The 27,500-nt window shown below is 34.8% G+C and overlaps 1 protein-coding gene across 4 annotated transcripts in view; it reads right to left on the reverse strand.

The window, feature by feature from the left end:
• Positions 1–27,500, reverse strand: part of LOC106881821 (nonsense-mediated mRNA decay factor SMG5) — a 1,052,345-nt gene that overhangs the window by 407,714 nt on the left and 617,131 nt on the right. Inside the window, exon 20 of one of the 4 annotated variants that reach the window (XM_089354251.1) lies at positions 1–45. This exon is cut by the window's left edge and continues 57 nt beyond it. The exons of the other annotated variants lie outside the window; for them this stretch is intronic. Coding sequence (XP_089210377.1) covers positions 1–45 — 45 coding nt within the window. The remainder of the gene's footprint in view (positions 46–27,500) is intronic. 4 annotated transcript variants of the gene reach the window in all.

Consider the following 27,500-nt stretch of genomic DNA (forward strand, 5'->3'; position numbering starts at 1 on the left):
CCTCTCTGGAAACAGATGAAGGTTGGCAATAGAATGGGCATCCAGCTGTAAAAAAAATCTGCCTCAATGTATTCTGTCTAACCCATGGTGCAGTAGTGGTGGTGGAGGTGGTTGATGATGATGATGATGACGACAACGATGATGATGATAATGATGATGACGATGAAGGGGATGATGATGATGATGATGATGATGATGATGATGCCAATCCCTTCTGAGCAAAACACTGTTTGAAATGAGGCAGACAATTCATCAAGCTACAAACATTCAGAGATAAAAGGTACATGTGAATGCAGAGTGTAAAAAAAGACAAACACCATTAATAGTGGAACAGAAGGAATAGTTAACACGAAAAGAACAAAAAAAAAAAAAAAAAGATCCAAAAAGCAACATTATCCAAAAGTAAAAGCAACATTATTTCAACCTAAATACAAGAAAACAAAAGGAAATGGCATTACAATATGCATTCCTAGGAGAGTCGTGAATAAACTGCACATGCAAAACACATTAATGCACTTGGGGCATATGCAGCAGCTGTTGTTACTGTTTAGCCCCAGGTTGGCTCTGATCCAGCAGACCTATGATCGTAAGTTGTGACCTACATATCTTTTTAAAGCAGGTCAATGATCAAAAGTGCTTTGTTTGTAACCACCCCAACATTCTTTTTTTTTTTTTGGCATGGCATAAATCAGGGCTTATGTTATCTGATGTGTCCTTTTTCTTTATCTAAGATGTTAGGATGTGGTTTGCAGGAGATTTGGCTACCATTTCCAACAGGTTAAGCAAATGTGTGGTGACACTGCCATTAGAGTTGGCCTTAGGGCAGCAGGAAAACTGCATTAAGATATTCTTTTCTACTCTAGGCACAAGGCCCAAGGCCCAAACTTGGGGGGGGGGGGGGACAGTCTTTTTTTTCTCTTCAAAGTTTGGTTCAAAGGCTCTAATTGTTGACAGTAGACTTGAGCAATGATTGTTGAATTAGGTGGTAACAATTCAAAGTGGTAGCATAATCCTAGTGAGGAAGTAATTTATCCTATAATTCATCCAGCTACCCAGCTGGCTGAGTGAAACTATTCTGGTTAGTTCTGAACCTTTTTACAAATGCAAGTAAGTAGTCAAGAATTTTAACCACTCAGCAACAACAGCCCTGCAGACAATTATATTTTATAATATAATATAATCTTGAAAAATAGAATATTTCACCGTAATTTCAATATTTTAATGTAGGAAGAATTGTTTCTGCTCTTTTTTTTTTTGTTATTGTTTTTGTTTTCAGAGACTCCAGAAAACATCATGGAAAAAAATTTTTTTTTAAATAAATAGGAAAAAAAAAATGGATGCATTTAATTACATGAAGAGAAAAAGAGATTGTTTGTTGCTGAAGAAGCTCTATCACAAATAATAATAATAATAATAATAATGATAATAATAATAATAATAATAATAATAATGGAATGATAATAATAATAATTTTAATAATGGAATGATAATAACAACAACAACTGTAAGAACAAAAACACAAGAGTAAAAAAAAAACAGAAAAAAGACTGGGAGAAATAAGAGATAATAATAAAAAAAAAAAAAGCCAAAACAATTTCACCAAGAATATTCAAAAGGGAGGAGGAGTAGATAGGGAAGAGTAGGAGGATGGAAACCAAGGCAAGATAGAGAAACAAAAAAAAAAAACTGAAGAGATAAATCTAACAATGAGGTGAAGGAGGGCGGGGGGGGGGGGATGAAGAGATAGCGAAAGGAGAGAAGGGAGAAAGATATTGATTATTTAAATTTCTGAAAAGAAGACAAATAGCTTTATTTATAAACCACTTTCAAGAAAGAAACAAGAAACACAAGTTAGAATTTCCATGTTCCTGTTTTTCTTTTTTTTTTTTGTTTTTAATATTTAACCAACGAAAAACAGATGATAAGTTTTAGTTGGAAATTTAGTTACCACCAGTTCACCAATGGAGGGCTGTCACTAGTAGATATTAAGCTAATAGAGAGAATCCCTAAAGCACAAACAATCAGCATCCCTCATAGGTCCAGTTACCCAGTTTTCATGGCTTCTAAGAAACCCACTTTACAACATTTCTCCTGAACAAGAAGCCATTCCATCACAGCGTTAGTCAGTTACAGCTGAGTGGACTGCAGCAACACAAAATGAAGAGTCTTGCTCAAGACCACAATGCACTGCCGAGATCAGACATCAAAACCATGACCTTGCAATCATGGGTACAACACCCTAACCACTAGGCTATGTGCTTTCACTAAAGTACAATCAGTTGTTGCCATTAAAATGCTACATGGTAACCTCAATGATGCTAATGGTATGAAAAAAAGCACCTACTACACACTGTAAAGTGGCTGGCATTAGGAAGGGCATCCATCCATAGAAATCATGCGAAAACAGACACTGGAGTATGATGCAGTCCTTAGACACATTGGATCCTTGTCAAACCATCCAATCTATGCCAGCATTGGCATTAAATGATGATGATGATGATGGTGGTGCTAATAAAGAATAGCAGATCATTGCACCTATCAATAAATGAGCAATTTTCACCAATGCTCTAACAATTCTGCCAAGAATAATAACCAATTCTGTAACAAGAGTTGCAATCTTCACTACCTTGCAATAAAGGAAGCACTGATCATACAAAACAGAGGATCTCTTATGTAGTCATTTGACCTTCTAGAATCAACAGTCAAGTACCTCTCAAATCAACTCTACACTCTTTTAAAAAGAGTGGGAGGGGTGGAGAAGGACATATCATATAGTTCTAGGTAACCCTAAAAAGCTGAGATGATCAGAATTGAAATACCTTGGTTCAGAGTTTGTTCAGTCAGGATTAATTCAGGATTAAATGGTAATAGTAATAACCTGTATCATTTGACTTTAAAAAAAAAGAAAAAGAAAAGGTGCTAAACTTGATAACAATTGGGGGACCACCTCCATGACAATATCACACCAAAATCACATTTTCATGTGGAATGAGATGAAAGTAAACAAATGTTACAAATGAAATAACAAGAACAACAAGTATGTCTACTTAACCCTTTAGTGTTTAATCCAGCTATATCCAGCCCAAATATTCTACCTGTTTTATGCTGAAACTGACCTGATCCAGATTCTCTCTACTATCCACAATATCATTCTAAAAATAACCGGTCACATTCTCAAACTCTTGAAGCTACAAGGTAATACATGACTGATTTTTTTTTTTAAATGTGGATAAAGAGGCATTACATTTGATAAATTAATCTGAATGCTAAAGGGTTAAACTATATCTTTTATCTTACACTTGTTTCGATCATTAGACTGAAACCAGAGCTGAGGCACTGCCTTGAAGGATTTTTTAAAGCCTGGTTACTTATTCTATCAGTCTTATGTATCATATGTGTCCAACAGAACATAGGTCAGTAAATCAAGAGACAGTATTATGTAACCTGCTCACAGGTTATGAATTCAATATCCACTGCTGACCTTCTATTATATGTTTGGGGAAGATACACTTTCAACTTTTAGCTCACAACTTCCAGTTTAAAATCGCTCAGACAAACAAGAACCTGAAGTCTGAGAAGGTTACCTGTGGTGAACTAACAGCCTTTCCCAGAAGCAGATTTGCTTGTCATTTGCTTAATGCTACAAAACCAGGGCCAAGCACTAGAATGAATAAGAGCGGTTCGTTACGTAATTATCTGAATTAACACAGTAGCAAAAATAAAACAGGATGTGTTGGTAAGGAGAGAGAGAGCAAAAGAGGGAGAGAGACTGGGAAAAAGAGGTAGAAAAGAGTAAGAGGAGAAAATGTGAATGTCTTTACGTTTATGTGTAATGCATATTTATGAAGCAAATGTGTACACAAGTAAGAATGAAAATGTGTTCAACAGAGTTATGCGTGCATGTGTGTGTGTGTGTGTGTGTGTGTGTGTGTGTGTGCATGCAAGCAAGTCGATAGTCGCTTCATAGAATGTGTGCGTGTGTGTTTGGAAAATGAATTTGTGCATCCAGGTGAATGAGTAAAAATGCGTGTATGTGTAGACATTGTTGCAGAGATAAACAGATAATATCAATGCTAAAGATAAGCGTAGGTCTCAGACTGATTCGTTGTTTAACAAGTGGAAACAAAGAGGATAATGATCTGAAAATCTCGACAAATATCAATAACCACCACCTTAAATACACACACACACACACACACACACACACATCCATGTATGCATGCATGCGCACACACACACACATCCATGTATGCATGCGCACACACACACACACACACACACATCCATGTATGCATGCATGCGCACACACACATCCATGTATGCACACACACACACACACACACACACATCCATGTATGCATGCATGCACACACACACACATCCATGTATGCATGCATGCGCACACACACACATCCATGTATGCATGCATTTGCACACACACACACACATCCATGTATGCATGCATGCACACACACACACACATCCATGTATGCATGCATGCGCACACACACACACACACATCCATGTATGCATGCATGCACATACACACACACACACACACATGTGCATATGTCCACGTATTCACACACACGCATTAACTGTACTGATTAAAAACATGATCATGAGAGCAATTTTCTTCTGTCGAGCAATTTGCAGCATAGAAATCTATGTTGACTGGTTAAGAAAAAGAAGACAGAATTACAAATGCTTTTGTTAAATCTCATTTCATTCAACAACAAAATTTCAATCATTTACAACAGATAATTTAATTTTTGCTTTTTCTTTCTTTTTTTTCTTTTTTTCCAAAGGGTTTTTGTTTTTCTTACTCTCAAAGAATATTATCTGTAAAGTTGGAAACCAGAAAATTCCTCATTGAATTTTCACACTTCTCTTTTCATTTCTAATTTGTAATAAATTGCAGACACAAAACACCAGAACACAAAAACAAAATAATCAATAATAAAAATACTAACAATAACAACAACAAGAATAATAAATGGATAAATAAAAAACATAAATAACCAAAATTTAAAATAAGCATTACCAAATTTGTCAGTCATTTTATTTTATTCTATTTTTTAATTTCTTTGTTAAATATAATCTGTCAAATAGTTTTGTGATAGCTATGCCTTCACTGTGTGTGTCTAAACGATAAATATTTTCAAAGTCTTCAATTTCTACTTTGCTTAATTCACATGTTTTAAAAAGTCAAGATGTCACTCGGAATCCATATCGGAATTAATTAGTATTCAAGACCACAATTTGAAATAATAAGAGTAAAAAAATTTTTGAAAAAAATGATTTTAAAAAAAGTAGCAATGCTTGGAAAAATTTTTTCTCTCACCACTTTCTCATTGTCACACTAACTCATTATCTTAGTGGAGGACTATTGAAAGGTGAGAGAGAGAGAGAGTGTGTATGTGTGTGTGAGAGAGAGAAAATATACAGAAATGGGGTGAGGAGAGCGATACGTATATGAGTATTTGCTTATATAATTCTTAATAAATGTGTGTATGTACCCATGCATTCCAATACTTAACGGTTGCATACATACAGATATAATATGATGCATTTATGGATCACGAGGTTTCTATCGTTTTAAATATCTTCCATGAAAATATAGACAGGTAATCACCATTAACCTTCAACGACGTGCACTCAGGGAAGTGGAAAGACCAACTGGAAACACATTTGGTCTTTCTTTCATTAAATAATCATGCCTTCTGCTCGCCCCACTCAACAAACACCTATTTTGCAGTTTTTACTCCGTAAATGGTGGACACCATCAACTGACGTTTCATTAGCGAACAGCAGGCATCACCAACTGATGTTTTATTAGAGAACAGCAGACATCATCAACTGATGTTTGAAAAGCGATCATCCATTGACGCCAAAGTGTTTACTTCATCAAATGTGCCTTTTGTAGTTTTCATCGACAAAATTCTACTCAGAGGATTTTGGTCAACCCAAAGCAATAGTAGAAGACACTTGCCCAAGGGGCTATGCAGTGGGAGCGAAAAACCATGTGCTGGAGGTGGAGGAGGATGAATGTCTTGGATTGACATTGTCATCACCTTTGAAGGGCTGCCATAAGCAAAAAAAGCAAGAGTAAAATCTGGAGAAATATTCTGGATGTCTCCTTCACATAATAACCTCAGCTAACTCTATTCAGTTCAAAGCAAAAATGTTATGATGATTCAAACTCAACATGATAACAGAAAAACAATCAACACCAGTCTACAACTGCAGATATTTATAAAATATGTGTAAGTTACAGTTCTATGATGCTGTTTCAACAATGCAAAAGATGAGGGCTGCACAAGATTCAGAACTTCTATATCTATATATCTTTTCCATATCCAATAATAAGAGCCTCATTCAGGATGGAAGCTTTTGTATCATAACTTCAGAATTTGGAATAAATTTTTGGCAAGTGAACTGCGGTTAAAATCTTGTCTGACTTCACTCACTTCAAATGATAAATTGAATATACTAGAAACATTTTTTAAAGGAGATTGTCAGAAGACAAGATGCAGTTCTCTTTGACTTTAGCAGGCCCTACCAGACATGCTAGGTGTTACTGATGTGGTTGAAACTCAGCTAATACATCTATTGTGTCTGGAAGGAAAACAAGGAAAAGAAGGGAATTTCAGAAGGCTGCAGGTATTAGGAGGAAGGATTGGAAAGAAAAATATTTTTGTGCAGGAGGGGGGCAGTAAAATACTGTAAGGGTGACAAGAGGGGAAAAGATGACTGGAACAAGTTGAGTTGGTTAGAATAGGGAAAACAGGGGGGGGGGGGGGAACAAAGGGAATCTGTATGCTTATGATTATATCATGTTTGTGCAATTGAATTTTTAATAATTAGTCAAATGTCCCTTCTTTTAGATTTGGTGTATGATATTAGTGTATGTAGAAACAACACCATTCTACAGATGTGAACAGCACTTCTCTGTGGGTTTATCTTCAGTTATCATCAGTTAGCAAGTGAATTATTATCTAGATCTGTATAAATACCAAGTTAAATTAGTGGCTATAAACAGAACTATGAGGCTAAGAATTTATGACTACTACCTCTCTATATCTCTTGATCTCTCTATCTCACACACACACCATACAAACAAACAAACAAACACAAGGGAAAGATAATCTGATTAGTATAAAGATATAAATGGAATGAATAATAAGAGCTGGGTAAAGAAATCTCCATGATTCGCAAGTAGATGGTAGCAGCTAGTGTAGAGAGTTTAACGTACAAGACAACAAAGAAAGTAATTCAATTATGTGAAAGAATGTAAGAATGCAAACAGTTCAGAGTGATGTTGGGGGGGGGGGGGATGGTTGCAAACTGTGTTTCTCAATGTTAGAATGGATGAGGGTTTGATGGAACCATGAAAACAAAGATCTAATCAGCATCTGTAGCTGAAGCGGCAGAACGCATATAACTACAAAATAAAATATAATCTACAAGCTAAGTTGATCAGTAAGTAAGCTGTCACATTATCATCGCTGATACCACCAAGTGCTTTATGCCAGGATTCCATACTAGCTTTTCAAATGTTAAAGTGATGCCACCCTCAATGTTGGCATCTTTTCAATGTCAAAACAATATTGCATCAGTAATTATATGATCTTTACCCTTCCACCTACTCGAAACCATTTTTCTCAGCGACGAAACAAGAAGACAAAAATAACAGCAAGTAAGTATTTACATTTCTGTGAAAAAATTTTTTCAAAGAAACACGGGTCAAAGAGACTAACCCAGTAACCTCTCTGCACATAGTTCTAGCCTTGTTTCTGGCAACCATCTGTGAAATGTTATCATAACCATGTTTGCTCTACTTAGAATCATTAATCATAAAAAGTACTAATTTGTGTAATAGTCATCCTTTCTCCGCATCTCAGTTCTTTCCATTACACATTTTCCATATTGTTAATAGATCTTCATAATTTCTATTTTTACATTAATTAATATGGCGAATAAAAAAAAAATAGAAAATTTAATTTGGAGATTCTCTGTATTTGAACATGGCTACATTATGAGGAATATCACAAAGATAAAAACATTAAACAAAAAAAAAAACCTACAAATAGTTAAATAAAAAAAAAACATAATACAATAAAGAAACCAACTGGTGAAGCCATACAAGTAAGACAAGACTGACAACCCTTCTTTTTACAAAACTTGCTTTCAATGAAATCCAGGGTTTAATAGAAATAAATCTTTCAAAAAATATTGAGCAAAAGAGAGAGAGTGAGTGAGTGAGTGAGAGAGAGAGAGGAGTAGAACATTTACACAAAGAAGAGTTACAGAAATAATTACATTCAAACATATTTGGTTTACAGGTTAATATGAAGTTCCAGTGAGTATAAAATATGACAGCCATAGCTAGCAATGTGATTAGAGTGAGACTTTTACAAATGTAATGTTTGTGGGTTCACATTCAATCCTCAGCATTGTGTTGAGACATTTATCTCTCAAAGCCTTAGTTGACTTGTCACTAAATAAGCATGATGGAAATATACAGTTCCTTACTGTAAATGACAACAACTACAGTATAACTGATGCTTTGATAACTTACAATACTGAAATTTCAATCCTCTCTTGGGATGCACTGATGTCAAAAAGATGTCTTTGAAACACTTTAACACCCTAGAAGCTATGGTAACTGTCAGTGTAACTTTACCCAACTACACAAAATTCACACTACAACTCGTTTAGAATCTTAAACATATTCCACATGAGATGCATATTGGTGAAATTCACAAGAAATGAATAGTCTTACTTTATAATAAATTCCACCAGGATTCACCATTTTGTCCCCTTCAGGAATTGAGTTTCCATAATGATGCTTCCTTACTCTCTCTCTCTCTCTCTCTCTCTCTCTCTCTCTCTCTCTCTCTCTCTCTCTCTCATGCATGCATGCATGTGCACACAGAGCAAATTACTACACATATATTTTATCTTTTCCTTGATTCAGTCATTAGACTTCGGCCATGCTGAGGCACCACATTGAAGAATTTTAGTCAATCGAATCAATACCAGTACTTATTTCCGTTCTATTTTTTTAAAGCCTGGTATTTATTCTATTGGTCCCTTTTGCCAAACTGCTAGGTTATGGGGGACATAAACACACCAACACCAGTTGCCAAGTGGTGGTGAGGGACAAACACAAACACAAAGCCCCCCCCCTTACACACACACACACACACACACACAATAGGCTTCTTTCAGTTTCCATCTACCAAATCCACTCACAAGGCTTTGGTTGACCTATGGCTATAGTAGAAGACATATGTCCAAGGTGCCACATAGTAAGACTGAATCTGTGACCATGAGGTTGGGAAGCAGGCTTCTTACCAACATGTTTACACAAAAATTGAGTCACTGTCATCATCAACATCATCATTTTAAGATCTAGTGTTGAGCACTCCTCTTTCATTTATCTAACATAAACCAACATAAGTAAATACATGTGTGTGTATTTACATATTTTAGTGTTAGTCTAAATTGGTAAAAATTCTACAGAGAAATTCACGTGTTTGGATGTGGTTATGTGCCATGGAAGCAAGAACAATCTGACATTTCTGGGATGATCCTTCATTTGAGAGAAAAGAAATTTTCCAGAGCAGAAGTCATTTAAGACAGAATGATGTGAGCCAATGTCACATATCTTTTTAATTTCAATTCTGTATTCAGAGACACTGTTGACCTTGGATCTTAGGGATAAAAACCTATCAACTTTCATTTATCAATCATACTGAAAGGAAAAAGGAAAAAAATATAAAACAAAGAATGTATAATCATCCATTATTCTCATTAACATAGCTTTGGTTTTGTATCAAGTCACGAAGAGATTCTTGTTTTGTTTTGGTTTCCAACTTCATTCGTATCAAGTTTTTTTTTTTTTTCCTTCTGTGACCAGCATCATATCATTGGCATCTTTGAGTCTGTTAAACCACCAGTCTTGGGAACCAGCTTTATGTTTTTTGTAAACTGAACTTTGTACAGAAATATATACTAAGCAGCTTAAACAGGTCATTGCTGCCATCATCTTTGTCATCATCACTTTCTTGTCCACTCTTCCATAATGTGTGGGTCAGGCAAAAAAAAATTTGTTAAGATGAGATTTTCTATAGTTGGGTGCCTTTCCTGTTACCAACAATAACCCTTCCAGTCTAACAAACAATGAACAGCCCAGGCATATTTCTGCAGAGAATCACCCACAACAGACACCATGTATATGAATAGTGATACATTTGATTACAATCAATACGCACATGTCAAAAGAAGGAGATTATGGGCATCACCACCACCACCATTATAATCATTGTCATCATTATCATTATCAATATCATCAGCCTTTAATATCTGTTTTCTATGCTGGCATGGATCATATGATTTGACAGGAAACAATAAGCCAGAGAACTGCGCCAAATTTTAATGTCTGCTTTGGCATGGTTTCTACAACTGGATGCCCTTCCCAACACCAACCATTTACAATGAGTGAGTGTGTGTATCTGTGTATGTATTTATAAACACACACACACACACACATGATGGGATTTTTCCAATTACCATCTGCAAAATTCCACTGGTATGGTATTGGTCAACCTACAGATACAGTAGAGGACACCAACAGAGTTCATGATACAGGAGTGAACCCAAATCACATATTTCTGAAGGAAAGTTCTTAACTCACACAGCCATGCATGTGCTTGTTTGTGTGCAAAATACAATCATTCACATGGGCCTATATGCATTAAAAATTTCACCTTTCTTTTAACTCTTTAACATTTAAACCAAGCATATCTGGCTCAAATATTCTACCTCTTTTATGTTCATACGACCCATATCTGGCCTCTCAGACCTATCCTACAATGTCATTCTAAAAATAAACATTCCATGATCGAAATATCAGAGCTGTGAGATAATTCATGATTAATTCAAAACAACGTGAATAAATAAGCATTACATTTGACAGAGTAATCTGAATGCTAAAGAGTTACAATACATGAAAAAAATACTCATTTTCCTTCAACTCTTAAGAAAAATAAAAATAGCTTTGAATAAAAATGTTCTTACCTAATTTTGGAACAATAATTCTTAGATGGGTATTCAATAAAAAGCTAAATCTAATGTTTCAGACAGGAAATTTTATATCTGCATTATCCTATTCTATATGTATTTTTCCAATATCACACTATATTGCTGCCAATAAAAAAACTTAATCTTCCTAAACAAATGCTTCCACATGGTTGTTCACCTGCTAGAAATACCAGTCAAATACCCAACACAGTATTTATCATACCATGAGCAAATATGGTTCCGTAATATGGATGTTTTGATGTTCATGTAATCACATGCAGACATAGACATCATCTAGGCTACCTCATTATTGACTCAAAAGAACATCAATAGAACATAGAGGGAGAGCAGGCTGTACCAACACTCAGATGGTAATCATTGCAGCTGAGCAGAATGGAGCAGGATGAAACCAAATGCCTGCACAAAAACACAATGCAAAGCACAGTCCAGGAATTGTACCTGTAGTCTTAGACCTGTTGAGGCAAGTGAATTTGGAATCTGAAATCTAAAATCAAAATCGAACCAAATCCGACAACTGGCACCCATACCAACCTCTCCTTCATTGGACACTAAACTCTGCTTGAGAGACCTGTTGGGCATCCAGCTGTAGAAACTCTGCCAGATCAGATTGGAGCCTGGTGCAGTATTCTGGCTTGCCAGTCCCCAGTCAAATCATCCAACCCATGCTAACATGGAAAGTGGATGTTAAACGATGATGATGATGATGATTTAAATATGCTCACTCACTCACACACACACACACACAGATCCTCTGTCAGTTTTGATAATGTGTGCACCAGATGTTCAATCCTGACACGTCATCAGTTATGCTGACAAGTGTTCCAGTTGATTCAATTAACCGAACAGCCTGCTCGTGAAACGAACATACAACTAGCCAAGCACTCCACAGGCATGTGCAGCCTCAGTATAGTTCTCAAGGAGATTCAGCATGCCACAGCAAATGTGACATGGCTGGCCCATTGAATTACAGGTTGCAACTCCTTTTTGCCAGCAGAGTGAACTGAAGCAACGTGAAAATAAAAGAGTCTTGCTCAAGGACACAACTTATAGTCAGGAATCAAACTCACTACCTTATGGTTATGAGACAAATATCCTAACCACTGAGCCACATGCCTCCACACAATCAACTGAGCAATGTACTCAGTGAATTATAGAATAAACCACTGGGTGTTCCACGGATATTTGTACTCTAAATGTAATTCTCAGGCAGCATCAGCATAACACAATGTGACAAGGCTGGTACTTTGTGTTACAAGTATAGTTGCTCTCTGTTGCTTCCATACAGTTTCCATCTATCACAAGCTTGGGGGACAACCAGGTATTGTGGTGAAAGTCACTTGCCCAACCAGGGACTTCTTGATTACACAGCCACCATGTTAACCACACAACCATGCCTAGATACATAGAAAAGTATGCACAGAGAACATAGATGCCAAATCATATATATATATATATATATATATATATATATATATATATATATATATATATATATAGAGAGAGAGAGAGAGAGAGAGAGAAGAGAGAGAGAGAGAGAGAGAGAGATATACATACATACAAACAAACACACACATATATTCCAATTATATGTGTGTACAAGCGTGCACATGTATGTTCATGTATATATGTGTGTGTGAGAATGCATGCATGCAGATGTGGTTATAGAGGAGAGGAGCCCTGTTTTCAAGTATATGGATATGTATGTATATATATCATACACACACATACATGTGTATGTGTATATATGTATATATGCATATGTATACACACATACACACACACATTCTCAATATATAATTGAATAAGAGCAACACATTTGCAGCTTCAAGAACCATAATTGCAAAATTCTAGAAAGTTCAAAAGGTATGTGCTAGATGCCTCTGGATACATACATTTTATACATTAAAGCTTTATTGATCAGTCAAAATCTGCTTCAAAACAAAAACAAGAACAACAGAAGGGAAACAACAACCTCAATAATACACAAGATACATTTACAAAAATGAAAGGAAAGGAGAGAAGAAAGTGAGTTTACAACCACAAGCAAAAATGCTCTCGTATATATATATATATATATATATAGCAAGAATTTTCTATTGACAATTAAAAAAGAAAAATAAGTACTGTACCTCATTCTTAGAAAACTCCTTACAATAGAGTAGAATTGTTTACACTTACCTACAAAATATAAAATAATAAACACTGATTTAAAAAACAGTCATTTCACAGGCAACAATTTATATGGTTATATTTGCTTATGTATGTTTTAGATGTGTGTGTACATGTCACTTCAATTGGACGGGGACACACACACACACACACACACACACACACACACACACACACACATACATATAAGTAGATAGGTGTATGCATATACATGTTTACACTAGTTCACAATTACTGAGCAAAAAAAAGATTTAATAATGAAACTTATATGAAGTCATGCTGAAATAAATAAACTTGATTAGAAAAAGAAAGAACTATATATATATATATATATATATATATATATATATATATATATATACATACATAGATATATATATAGAGGGAGAGAGAGAGATTGTGTTTAGGGGGAAAAAAGCGTGCTCAGTACTATAGTAGAGATTAATAATATATTTTATTTTGGTCAAGTTGGTCTCTTGCAACACTGAGTTTCACCTGTAGGTGTACAAGTTCTTCAGGCAAGGTATGGCAGCCATAGCTTGCCTGAAGATCCTGTGCACTCGCAGATGAAACTCAGAGTAGCAAAAGACCAACTCAAACAAAATAAGATATATTTTATACATACATATACATACATGTATACACAAACACATTTCACTTATACTGTAGTTTACACTGTACATTACAGTGATTTAGTAAGGAGGAAGCAAGCCCACTAAAACTCAGATAATTGAATCAGTCTCATATCTGTTTCTAAGTGTGTCTAGGTATGTCTTTCTTCGTTACAGTTTACAGTCATTTGGAAGAATGCTTGCACTTAAAGAGAAGAAATTTAAAAAAAATAAAACCCTGTTTACCACAATGAGTAAAACAATAATTAGTTTTTGTTTGAGAAGTCAAGTAAGCCAGTACTAATAATTACATTAACTGAAGGTGGATAGCTCAATGCCTCAACAGCATTATCCAAGATTGGATGCAAAAAAAACAAAACATTGGAACTTCTTAAAAATATATGAATTTTGCCTGAAACTTCATCTCATCCCCGTAAGTAATAAACCAGTTCTACTTTACTATAATTATGTTAATTATGCTAATTATGTAACCAAATGATTTCTTAGCATTTTAGCGAAGATAACTAACGAACATTGGCTGATCGTTTCCAAATGAACTGATTTTGTACTAAATTACTTATTAATAGCAGAAGCTGCATATAATACTGAGCAGAAGAGCAAGAAAAAAATAAATACCAATATAAATAATTCTTAAAATCCTAAGACATAAGACATTCTTCATATGCCAAGACTAGCATATTATTTGACTGTCTCCCCAGATCAAAAGTCATTAATTACAGCTAATGAAAATAAAATTGCTTCTAAAGTAGGGATTTCATAATTACTAATCTCTCTGCAAAAGATGTTTCCCTGCTTGCAGAGTCACTAAATAATTATCAATAAAAGCCATTACATGAAATTTGTTTTTTTTTTTTTGTCTTTTCTTTATTTTGTCTCCAGAAAAGTGGCGAGAATAAAGTGAAAATAATGAGAGATCAACAATGATTAATTTTCCTGTAAAGATGCAGAAATAATATGTTTTATGCAGTAGTTTAGCATGACAGAATAGCAAAATTAATGATGTTTAAAAATAAGAATGTTACGAATGGTAGGAATGACTTAAGCAGAAACTGCATTGACCAGTTAAAGAGACAAGGAATTCATGTCTACTCATAAATATACAATAAACTTTCTCCACTAACACATCATCTAACATGCAACTGGCAAGTCCATAAAAGGAAACATGTGTATGCACAAGTGCATCAGCTTTACATATTCCTGATAAAAGGCACAGATATGGCAGTGTGGATGTGAAGTTTGTTTTATAATCATTTGTGTGTGTGTGTGTGTGTGTGTGTGTGTGTGTGTGTGTGTGTTTGTGTGTGTGTTTCTCCCACCACCACTGCAGGTGTTGGTGTGTTTTTGTCCCTGTAACTTAGTGGTTTGGCAAAAGAGACCAACAGAATAAGTCCTGGAGTTGATTTATTTGACTAAAACCCTTGTATGATGGTAACACTCATTTACAACTCTCACACAATGTCAAAACAAGGAGACACAAAAGAACTACAAGGGGATAAGATTGGATATAGTATTTCCTTACATGTATCATGTATCATAATAGTGGGCAAATATATCTAGAGTGCAAGCGAAAAAATGTGTTAAGTTACACTGATAAGCAAACCTCATATTGATTACTGTCCTAGTGTGATATTACAATGAATTTCCTTGCCTATAATTCTCTTACAATAATTACAATGACTCCCAAATTCACAACTTTGTCATTTTCATTTTCATCCTACCCAATTCCAATAAGATCTACCCCCTTCTATACACATTTTTAAGTATCTTTTTCTTTTCTTAAAAAACAACTACAGTTGATTTGTTCAATTATCTCTTAATTTACCACACAGATGAGAGTCCTACTCCAGAAAGCCTGACACAGCCTAATAACAAGATACTTCTGTTTTCTTATTTGACTATTATGACTAAAAAATACAAACAAAAAGTGAAGGAACTAAACATTTAAAATAGATGAAGAAACTTTTTTTTTTTTTTGTTGTTGTTTATTTAGTTGAGGAGTGTTGGGGTTCTTTTTTGCCTTCTGGGACAATACTCAAATAAACAAAAGTCTACCATGATATCGGAGTAGAGCACACAAACTATTACAGTAATGGAAAATATATACTACATTAAAACATATAAAAAAAAAAAAAAATGAATTTCTTCCTGTTTTTAAATAATTCTACAAAACAATACCATGCAAGAGATTATATGTATGTATATATTTACACACATATACATATATAAATGTACACACATATACATATATAGATGTACATACATATACATACATAGATACGTTTGCGTGTATGCACACATATTCACACACATACACACATAGAAGTATGTGTGTGCATTTGCCCAACACATACACAGTAAGGTGAAGATATGAATGAAAACATATATGTCCATGTGTATGTATGTTCATAGTGAATACACGCACATATACATATGTATGTATGTATGTACACATATACATACACATGTATATATATGTATGTTACACATACACATGCCTACGTACATGCATAACAAAATTAAACAGTCAGTCGTCCTGTAGTAATATAAAATTGCAAATGTTAACTCTCTGATTTGATAAAAATCAGGTACTGCTAAAGAATCAAATCCCATTAATGGTGAAAAACCTAAATAGAATATAGACTAGCACAGAGCAGCTTCTGTAAAGGTGGTTAAACAAGAGAAAGAAGAGATAGATGGGGGGGACGGGGGACAGGTTGAGAGTACAATTTTGTATTGGCTTTTGTTTTGGGGTTTTTTTTTCCTTAATATTATCACTTTTACTCTCTCTCTCTCTCTCTCTCTCTCTCGTCATTTTTATCTATTTACTTAATTTATTCTTTTTTTTTTTTAATAATTAAATTAGATTTCCAAATGTGGATTATTTTAGTTTTCTCAACCATTCCACTCTATCCCAACCCATGTTCCATGTTGCCAACACCTTCCTTCCTTCCTTTCTTTCTTTCTTTCTTTCTTTCAGACTCACTTCCTTCTATGTCATGCTTTCTATCTACTTCAAAATTTCATTGCTTTTTTTTTTTTTGGTTTCGTCTTCTCTTTTTTTGTTTTTTTTTTCTTTCTTCAAAGTTCTGTGCACCACCTTTTACCCCTACCATCACCATCACCACCAACCACCAGCACCACCAACCACCACCAACAACAACAGTTAGAACGGTGTTTCATGGAAGAGATGTTCCAACAACACCTCAGGCTAACAACATAGTAAGTTATAAGTAGTAAATGTTTCAAACATATTCCAACAAAAAGACACACACCCACAGTCTTTCTGCACCCACACCCCTACCTTTTGGTTCACTTGTTCCTCCTCCTTTTCCCCACCACCACTGCCACTGCCACCACTCAACTTTACAATAATTTACTCTCTTCTTTTACTGCGTTTCTTTCGACTTTTCCTTAAATGCAAATCTTGTTTACTATTTCTAAATGGCACCAAACTTAATGGCAGGAAAAAAAAATGGTAAACTGCAATTTAAAATTAGATGCAAAGACAGTAATAATAATAAAAACACTAGAAAAGTAGTTTATAGTTCATTTTCTACCCACAATCCACCTACCGTTTCTATTTATTATTATATTCTCTTCCTTTTCAATATTTTAATTTTGTTGTTTTGGAGGTTTTTTAAATATTTTATTTGTTTTGTTTTTTTGCTCCCTCCCCACGAATATTTTCTGCATTTTTTTTTTCATTTTGCAACCTTTCACTGTTCTGTTTGAAGAATATTTAGGAAAAGCGTAACATATTTAGAGACGATATGTTAATTCATAGCTAAAATAAGAATTTAAAAAGCTGTATTTTTAAAAATATTTCAAATTAATTAATCTCTCTCTCTCTCTCTCTCACTATATATCATCATCATCATCATTGTTTCAACATCCATTTTTCCAGGCTTGCATGGATCAGATGGGATTTGTTGAAGCAGGGTTTTTTTTTTATGGTTGGATGCCCTTCCTGTTACCAACCCTCACCTGTTTGCAAGTAAAGTAATATTTCCCCCGTGACTGGATATGTTTTCAAGACAGATGGGGAATGAATGATACTGCTTGTATGATGATGATCTCACTTGCTTACAACCATCACATCTTCACCTAATGTCAAAACAAGGACGGACACATACATATACAATGAGCTTCTTTAAGTTTCCATCTACCAAATCCACCCATAAGGCTTTGGTCAGCTTGGGGTTATAATAAAAGACACTTGCCCAAGGAGCCATGCAGTGGGACTAAACTCAAAACCACATGGTTTGGGAATCAAGCTTCTCAACCACACAGCCATGCTTTCACCTATTTCATTGCAATTTATTTACTGTTTTTTTTATTATATTTTAGTCAGGAGGAAAGGACAATGCCCATAGCTCTCTACAGAACCTCCAAGACTAGTGGAAGAAAGAAATGATTTTATCTTCAAACCCGAAAGCTGGCCCAAATTCTTGCAACAGAACAGACAAATCTCAGATATATGATATGTCATATATTCTTTAATATTACTAAGGTTGTGTGGTAAATAGCTTGCTTACCAATCACATGGTTCTGGGTTCAGTACCACTGCATGACACCTTGGGCAAGTGTCTTCTGCTATAGCTTCAGGCCGACCAAAGCCTTGTGAGTGGATTTGGTAGACGGAAACTGAAAGAAGCCTGTTGTATATGTGTGTGTGCATGTGTTTTTGTTTGCCCCTCCCCTCCCCACCATCGCTTGGCAACCAATGTTGGTGTGTTTACGTCCCCATAACTTAGTGGTTTGGCAAAAGAGACCGATAGAATAAGTACTAGGCTTACAAAGAATAAGTTCTGGGGTCGATTTGTTCGACTAAGCGCAGTGCTCCAGCATGGTCGCAATCAAATGACTGAAACAAGTAAAAGAATACCATAAGCTAGCAAGCTGGCAGAATCATTAGCACACCGGGCAAAATGCATAATGGCATTTCATCCACCGTTACGCAATGAGTTTAAATTCTGCCATGGTCAACTTTGTTTTTCATCCTTTCAAGGTTGATAAAAATAAGTACCAATTGAGCACTGGAGTCAATGCAATCAACTTAGCCATTCTCCCCCAGAATTGCTGGCCTTGTGCCAAAATTTGAAACCAATATTACTAGATATCTTTTATGATTATTGAAAATAGCAGTATCTAATGCAACTAATATTACAACACACACACACACACACACACACACACACACACACACACACACACACACAGATTTATTTATCGTTATCTGCTTAGATGACACCTCTTAACTTGCAGTGTCTTCTTCAAAATCAGTTTGAGATGGAGGTGGGAAGGTAAAGGGGTTTTATTTTCTTACTCTTCAAAGTCTAATTGTAGATAAATGAAAACCTAGATAAGAAATTAATAACTTAGAAAAACAACGCCAGCAACAAAATGGAATATGACATTGATTTCAATGATCAATAATGCAGCCATGCTAATAAAACCAATGCCACAATGAAATAGTGATTTATCACAGGGACCACTAAATTACATACAGCTAAATTATTATAATCGTGACTGGAACAATTTAATGTTAAATTTCAAAATTTTATTTTGTATTTGGATTTGGTTTGCAAGATTCTTTATTCAAATTTTCATTTATTAAAAATAAGGTATTAAAGTGGGCATCAAGCTATAGAAACCCTACCAAAGTTGACAATAGAGCTTGGAGCAGTCTTCTGATGTGCCAGCTCCTGTCAAATAGTCCAACCACTGCCAGGATAGAAGACAGATGTTAAATTATGACAATGATGATGATGATGATGATGACAGAAGCCTTGTGAGTGGTTTTGGTAGTCAGAAACTGAAAGAAGCCCATTATATATTTATGTTTATATATATGCGTGTGTGTTCAAGCAGTTGGTGATAGGAAGAGCATCCAGCTGTAGAAAACAAACCAAAGATGAGTTATACAACTGACTGAGACAAAATCCTCCGATTCATCTAGCAGGGTTATAACTCTGAATAAGAACTGGGTTGGATTATGTCAACCAGTCCAATCCGTGTTAGCAGGGAAAGTTGACATGAAATGTTGATGAAAGACCAAAAACATGTCCTACAGCTACAAACTGATCACTGACACCATTGCAACTAAAAACAGTGCAATGAAAAAGCAATGGAACTATGTTAATGACAGGATCGTTGATGTACAACAAAACTCTTGGACACTTTATAATATAAAGTACAAGCAAGAAATAAAAGGGAAGTGAAAATAAAGGTGTTACGAATGCCTACTACAACTCTTCTTTGGCGTTATTGTATCCTTCTAAGATTAACAAATAAATATACGAAAATATTTTAATAAAAAGAATAAAGGACATTGAGATGTGCACTAACCAGTTGGTGGAGGATGGGATTTTCATTAACTACTCTCCTACCTGAAGCAAGATTTGCAATTTTCTAATCCCTAGTTTGTCTCTTTAATGGTACCATAGTTAGTTTTATTGATTCTTGGAGAGCTGAATGACTAATTCCACAGCCCAGAGTCATTTATTTTATTTTTATTTCGTTTCTTTTTTCGTGATTTAATTCTGTAAGAAATCTAAATCTTGTGTCCAAATTTACACATCGAAGTATCACAGAAAAAAAAAAAAAAAGAAAAACAGGAAAGAGATCATCATTATTATCATTATTATTATTATTATTTGATCATCATTATTATTAATATTTGAACAGGAATTTTTAATACAACTATCAATAATGATGAGAGCAGGTAAAACATTAATAGAAAAAAAAAAAAAATCAAACTTTAGCGAGAGACTCTGTGTGTGTGTGTGTGTGTGTGTGTGCGTGTGTGTGTGTGTCTGACCACCCCCATGCCATCACTACAAAAAAAAAAAAGAAATATATAAAGATTGTCATTACTATTAAATGATTTGTTAATTTTACAATGAGACTTCAAATTCAGAATTTCATTACAATCAAAACAAGATATAAGGTAAAAAGAAAAGAAAAGAAAGAAAATGTGAGAAAGAAAAAGAAGAAAGTTGCCAAGATAAATACATGAATTAAAGAATAAAATAAACACAGGAGTTGTTAAAAACCATAATAAATCTGCGATGGACTTTAAAATGAAGATAAGATATAGGTTAGAGTGCTAAGAGGCAATTTTCTTTTCTTAAATCGATAATAGATAAAATTAGTTAATCAAAAGAATCACTTTATTACCGATTTTTTTCCCCTATCTTTTTACATTTACATTTAAAAAAAATTTTTTTTTTTTTAACATTTTTCTTCATTTTCTTCATTTTTCTTTTTTTTTTTTTTTTTTTTCGCCTTGGCTTAACCTCCTCTAATTTTTTGTTTTAATATTTGCTGTTTATAAATTTCCAAAGACTGAAGGGAATAAGAGATAACAATGTTTACCAAATCAACAATTTAGCAATAACAATTTTCTCTTATCTTCTGAAGGCAACAGGAATGGCTAATAAAGAACTACACAGAGATGATCATTTATGCTGAACAGGGGAGGGAGGGAAGGAGACGGAGCGAGCAGGGGAGGGAGGGAGGGGGAGTTTGTTGGCATATTTTGAAAAACTTCAATGAATTCATCTTCGAAAGAATGCTCAGACACCACCGTCATGGATATGACGGTGGCATCGCTAATAAATTATTCCGCAAACAACCTGAAGTTATTTTACAAATCAAATAGACATTGCAGCCGGAAATTACTTCATTTAGGAAAGAAAGGAGGAAGGAAAGTTTGGAAAAAGAATTACAAATAATGACAATAATAATAATAGTAATAATAATAATAATAATAATAATAATAATAATAATAATAATAATAATAATTTCTTACATAGGCACAAGACAGAAATATTGAGGGAAGTGTTAGTTGATTACATCAACTCTCAGTATTTGATTGGCAGTGTGTTTAATTGACCCCAGGAGGATGAAAGGCAAAGTTGAAGTTGACAATAATAATATTAAGAATTGTTTCTCAAATAGGCAGGAGTCCTGAAAGTTGGGAGGAAGGTGTTGGTTGATTAAATCAGCCCTAACATTTGATTGATACTTTATTTTGATTCCCCCCCCTCTACGTGCACACACACACACACACACACACACAGATCTCCCCAAGGATGCAAAGCTGACATCAGTGGGATTTGAACTCAGCACTGGAAACTAAAGTTGAACTTCTGGGATGATGATGATGATGATGACAATGACGATAATGAAGAATGACAACAATGATGACGAACAGTGACAATGACAACGATGACGATGAACGGTAACAATAATGGCAATGACAATGATGACAACAATGATGATGATAAAATACGAGGGTGTGCTGAAAAGTTCCTGGCTTTAAGGGTATCACGAAAGGCTTGGTTGAAGGCTCAACTTTCCGAGTTCTTTTACAGGGCTTAGAAAAACTGAAGGGCCGCAGCATTAAGTGTGTGAATCTGATAAGGGGGAATATGTTGACTAGAAGCATAATCAACTGATCCTCCTGTATTTTCTTTTACCCAAAGCCAGGAACTTTACAGCACCCCTTCGTGTTTCCTTGACATTACTTTTATCACATTGACTAAGATTTACTACAACGTTATGAAAATCACTAACAAAATATGCCAAGATTTCACTCTATTTAAGGTCTACAGTGTTAATTTCTGAACAATTTCCAGTTGAAACCTGTTAAACATTGACTTAGCTTCTCTCCAGAGAGAATTCAATAAAATAACTCTTAGAATAGGAATATTCAGGTTCAAAGAGACAACTGACAAAAGGTTGTTAGACTACTTCATTATTGGGTTAATGAGTTCAAATTCTTTGCTGATAAGTTATTCTACATATCTTAGCTCACTTAAAACGTTGTTTACTTCCAAGGTAGCTCTTATCAAGCAGATGTACGATTAAATGATTTCCTGGCATGATCATCTAGTATTTTTGTGCTTGTGCACAGTAAACCCAGGATTATATCATCCAATGTTTTCTTCTATAAAGAGAGTAGTGTATGATTCAGGGGAGATTTGGCTACTATTTCTAGGAAGTCAAGTGACTGCAGAGACATTCCTTCTACAGTTCAAGTTCACCTCAGTACTGAAATCAAGTGTCAGACAAGTCAGTGAGGGATCTTTTATGAAATTGTCTGACTTGCCAGAAATAGTAGCAAAATTTCTATCGAATAACATCCAGCTTAGATACACTTTGTGTGAAGAATTAAAGATGAGATGGTCATTGCTGGAATGTCTTTGATCTACATAATAAGGATGGATATGTGGCTACACATCAGCAAATAGTTACCAGCAGGAGTGGCTGTGTTATTTCTTTACTACCCACAAGGGGCTACACACAGAGGGGACAAACTAAGACAGACAAACGGATTAAGTCGATTATATCAACCCCAGTGCGTAACTGGTACTTATTTAATCGACCCCGAAAGGATGGAAGGCAAAGTCGACCTTGACGGAATTTGAACTCAGAACGTAGCGGCAGACAAAATACCGCTAAGCATTTCGCCTGGCGTGCTAACGTTTCTGCCAGCTCACCGCCTTTTTTTTTTCTTCTTTCTTTTTCTTTTCTTTCTCTTTTTCTCTCTCTTGTCTTTTCTTACAGCAGGGATCGCCACTATCCCCTGCCGGAGCTTCGTAGAGCTTTAGGTGTTTTCGCTCAATAAACACTCACAACGCATGGTCTGGGAATCGAAACCGCGATCCTATGACCGCGAGTCCGCTGCCATAATCATTGGGCCATTGCGCCTCCACAATGAGTGGCTGTGTGGTAAGTAGCTTGCTTACCAACCACATGGTTGGTAAGAGAGAGAGAGAGAACGAAAAGAAAAGAAAAGAGCATGCAGCAATAGATACAACCATTATCTACAGAAAGAAACTCCAAATGGAATAAACCACAACATCATACTTAGATTTATCATAAAACAATAGCTTTTTGTTACTGTTGCTTTTAAATATGTACACAGACACACATATGTACACAGCCCCACTGCATGGCACCTTGGGCAAGTGTCTTCTACTATAGCCTCGGGCCGACCAAAGCCTTGTGAGTGGATTTGGTAGATGGAAACTGAAAAAAGCCCATTGTATATGTGTGTGTGTATATATATATATATATATATATATATATATATATATATATATGTATGTATGTATGTGTACATGTTTGTGTGTCTGTGTTTGTCCCTCCAACTTCGCTTGACAACCAATGCTGGTGTGTTTACGTCCTCGTAACTTAACGGTTCAGCAAAAAGAGACCGATAGAATAAGTACTAGGCTTACAAAGAATAAGTCCTGGGGTCGATTTGCTCGACTAAAGGCGGTGCTCCAGCATGGCCACAGTCAAATGACTGAAACAAGTAAAAGAGTAAAAAGAAACAGAAACAGTATTACTACTAGAAGGCAATTTTTTATCTCCAAGATAATGTGGATGTTTTGTTAGAACAGAATACTGCATTACTCCAGAACTCCATGATTAGCCATGTATGTCTCAAAAATCATTGTTAAAACTTCTATCCCTGCTCTGGTAAATTCCACTAGCTTTAAACCGAAGTATTTCCACATCAAATACTGAAACTGGAGTTCAGTCTTTGTTCATGTATTCCCATCAACTCTTGTTATAAACCACTCCTGGCCCTTGCCTTCCCTGAAGACATTTTCATCAGATATAAATCTTTGACTTTCCAAAGTGAATATTACCAGCATTAATTTGACTGTGTTCGCTTCACTCAGCACCATTCCTTGAGAAAAACCTATCAGCAAAACCATTCCAGTTCAGATCAACAAAACAAACAAACACATATAAAGATTAAAAGCTAAAGCCACAAGTTGCTTAACAGAAATGTGTGTTTCATTAGAAATTTATCAAAGTTGAAAAGAAGAGAAAAACAAAAGAAAGAAAGAAAGAAAGAGAGAGAGAGAGAGAGAACGAAAAGAAAAGAAAAGAGCATGCAGCAATAGATACAACCATTATCTACAGAAAGAAACTCCAAATGGAATAAACCACAACATCATACTTAGATTTATCATAAAACAATAGCTTTTTGTTACTGTTGCTTTTAAATATGTACACAGACACACATATAAACATATATATCACATACGCACACATATACATGCATAATATATATATATATATATATATATATATAATTAAAAAGCAAGGCAAAAACATATACAAAGAAATCTGTTTTGGATGAATTAAGACTTGCTAAGTGTCAACAGCTTTTTGAAATATTGAAAATTTAACACGTACCCACCCGTCCACACACACACGCGAAAATACGCACGCAGCATTATCGTCAAAATCCTTCTAGTGTATCGAACATATGTGGCTGAGTTAAATAGCTGTTAACCATTTTTTGAAATATGGATGCACAAGCATCTATGGCCATAAATAAACTATTATTGCATGTGACAAGATTCTTAAATTATTAGAATTCTCAAGAAATAATAGATGCAGCTTTCTAACAATTATTAGCAATTGTTATTCATATTATTTTTATATTATTATTATTATTATTATTATTATCATTTATTTTTATTATTATTATTATTATTATCATTATTCCCTTTTGTTTGCTTTATCTTTTGTTTTTGTTTCGATTGCTTTGTGGGGCTTTTTTTTTGTTTTTTTTTTACCTCCTTCTCAATCTCTTTTGGTGGAAGAAGAAGGAAAAAAATAATTTTTTCTGTTTTTTTTTTTTTGTTTTTCTTACATTTTTATTGGAATGATATTTTCTCATAGCATCTTAACAAATGGGAAATAAAACATTAAGTAAATGATAAAAAAGAACAACACACACACACATATATATATATATATATATATATTTATATATATATATATATATTTATATAAAGATATATATATACACACAGACACATATATACATACACACACATAAAAATGAATAAATGCAAACAAAAAAAATGAGAGAAATAAATATTAAAAAAAATTATAAACAATATAGTATAAAAGTTCTCCTTCAGCATTCTCTTACATTGAAGCGAATACAATATTCTGATCTGCTATACTGCTTATGAAAGCAAGTTTCAAATATCTATATTAATAGTCAATAAATTATGTATGCTTCAAATGTCTAATTACTATTTTAAAAAGCTGTAAAAACAAACAATGCAAAAAATAAAATTAATGAAATATAAAAAAAATATATATATATAGATATATATATAAATATAAAATAGAATAATTTATTGGAGGGAATGACAAAAAAATATAGCTAAAACAAATAAGTAAATAGAAAATATGGAAATAAATATAAGAAGAAAAGATATCAAGTGTAGTGATAAATCACTGCTCCTTCTGAGAGAAATAACAACAATGAAAACAACGGCTAAATTAAAATTATGTATATTAATGCGTGTGTGTGTGTGTATGTGTGTACAGATCTTTTGACTGTCTGTCTCTCTTTCTCTTTCTCTCCATCTCTCTCTCTCTTTGGGAGTGTGTATGTAATGGAAAAAGAGAAAGAAAACGAATGAGGGGGGGGGGGGGTAGAAAATGCAAACAAGAAGAAAGGAAAGAAATAGGCAAAGAAGAAGCAAAGAAAGAAAAGGTAACTAGGAAGAAGAAGGAGGAGAAGTTAAGGAAGAAGAAAAAATGGAGAAGGTAGAGGATGAAGAGGAAGTAACTGCAAATGACAAAATATAGATAAGAATTGTCAAAGTGGGGAAAGTTGTAAAGTAAGTTATCCTAATTTCATCTTTTAGACCGGGTGGGGGCGGGGTGGGTGGGGTGGGACAGTGGGGAAGGAGGGAGGGGAGAAGAAGATGGAACTGTTTTTCTTTTAATGTGAAAAGATAGATGCCTCACCACCGCCTTGCAAGCTCTGCTCTGCTCTGCTCCACTCACAGTCAAGCAGGCTGGGCGGGTGGGTGGGTGGGGGTAGAAAGGCTGGCAGGGTATCTATCTCAGAGCTAATTGCCTGCGCCTTCGATGTTTACATTCCTAACACAGATGTCAAGCACATCAGATATTATTTTAATCATCGACAAAGATGCCGCGAACACACATCGTCTGCAGCGAGATGAAGCTGGGCACTAAATGAGACTTAAGTCAAATTGGAAGCAATTAACATCTCTAACAGTTATATATACATATAATACTACTACTACTACTACTACTACTACGTTTATGAGTAGACTGTCACTCCCGCCAACGAGCCCTTGCACATGAGGGAGGGGTAGTAGGGAGAGAGAGAAACAGAGAGAGATGTGGGGGTGGGGTGGGGTGAGAGCAGATAAAACTGTTTACCAGTCTGAGCCAATGCCATCTGATGTTTTTATTTGTTACCTAACACAGATAAAATAAGTACCTTGACTTGCTGGCGTATATGATACATGGAAGGAAGTATGTACAGGACATATCATGCCGTTTATTTATCTATTTATTTATTTATTTATTCATTTATGTATCTATTTATTTATTTGATTTTCTTTTCTTTATCTTTTTCTTCTGCAAGGGTACCTGGCATGCGGTGAGGGTATGTATCATTTAAATGGCCTCCGTGTAAAAGATGCTGAGAATGTCTAAAATGCATTTTCGGAGTGCAAAGTGACATGGTTTGGAGTATGTGTGAGACGAGAGAGGGGGTGAGAG

Source organism: Octopus bimaculoides, chromosome 6, assembly GCF_046866305.1.
Source record: "Octopus bimaculoides isolate indiv1 chromosome 6, ASM4686630v1, whole genome shotgun sequence".
Classification (NCBI taxonomy): Eukaryota; Metazoa; Mollusca; class Cephalopoda; order Octopoda; family Octopodidae; genus Octopus; species Octopus bimaculoides.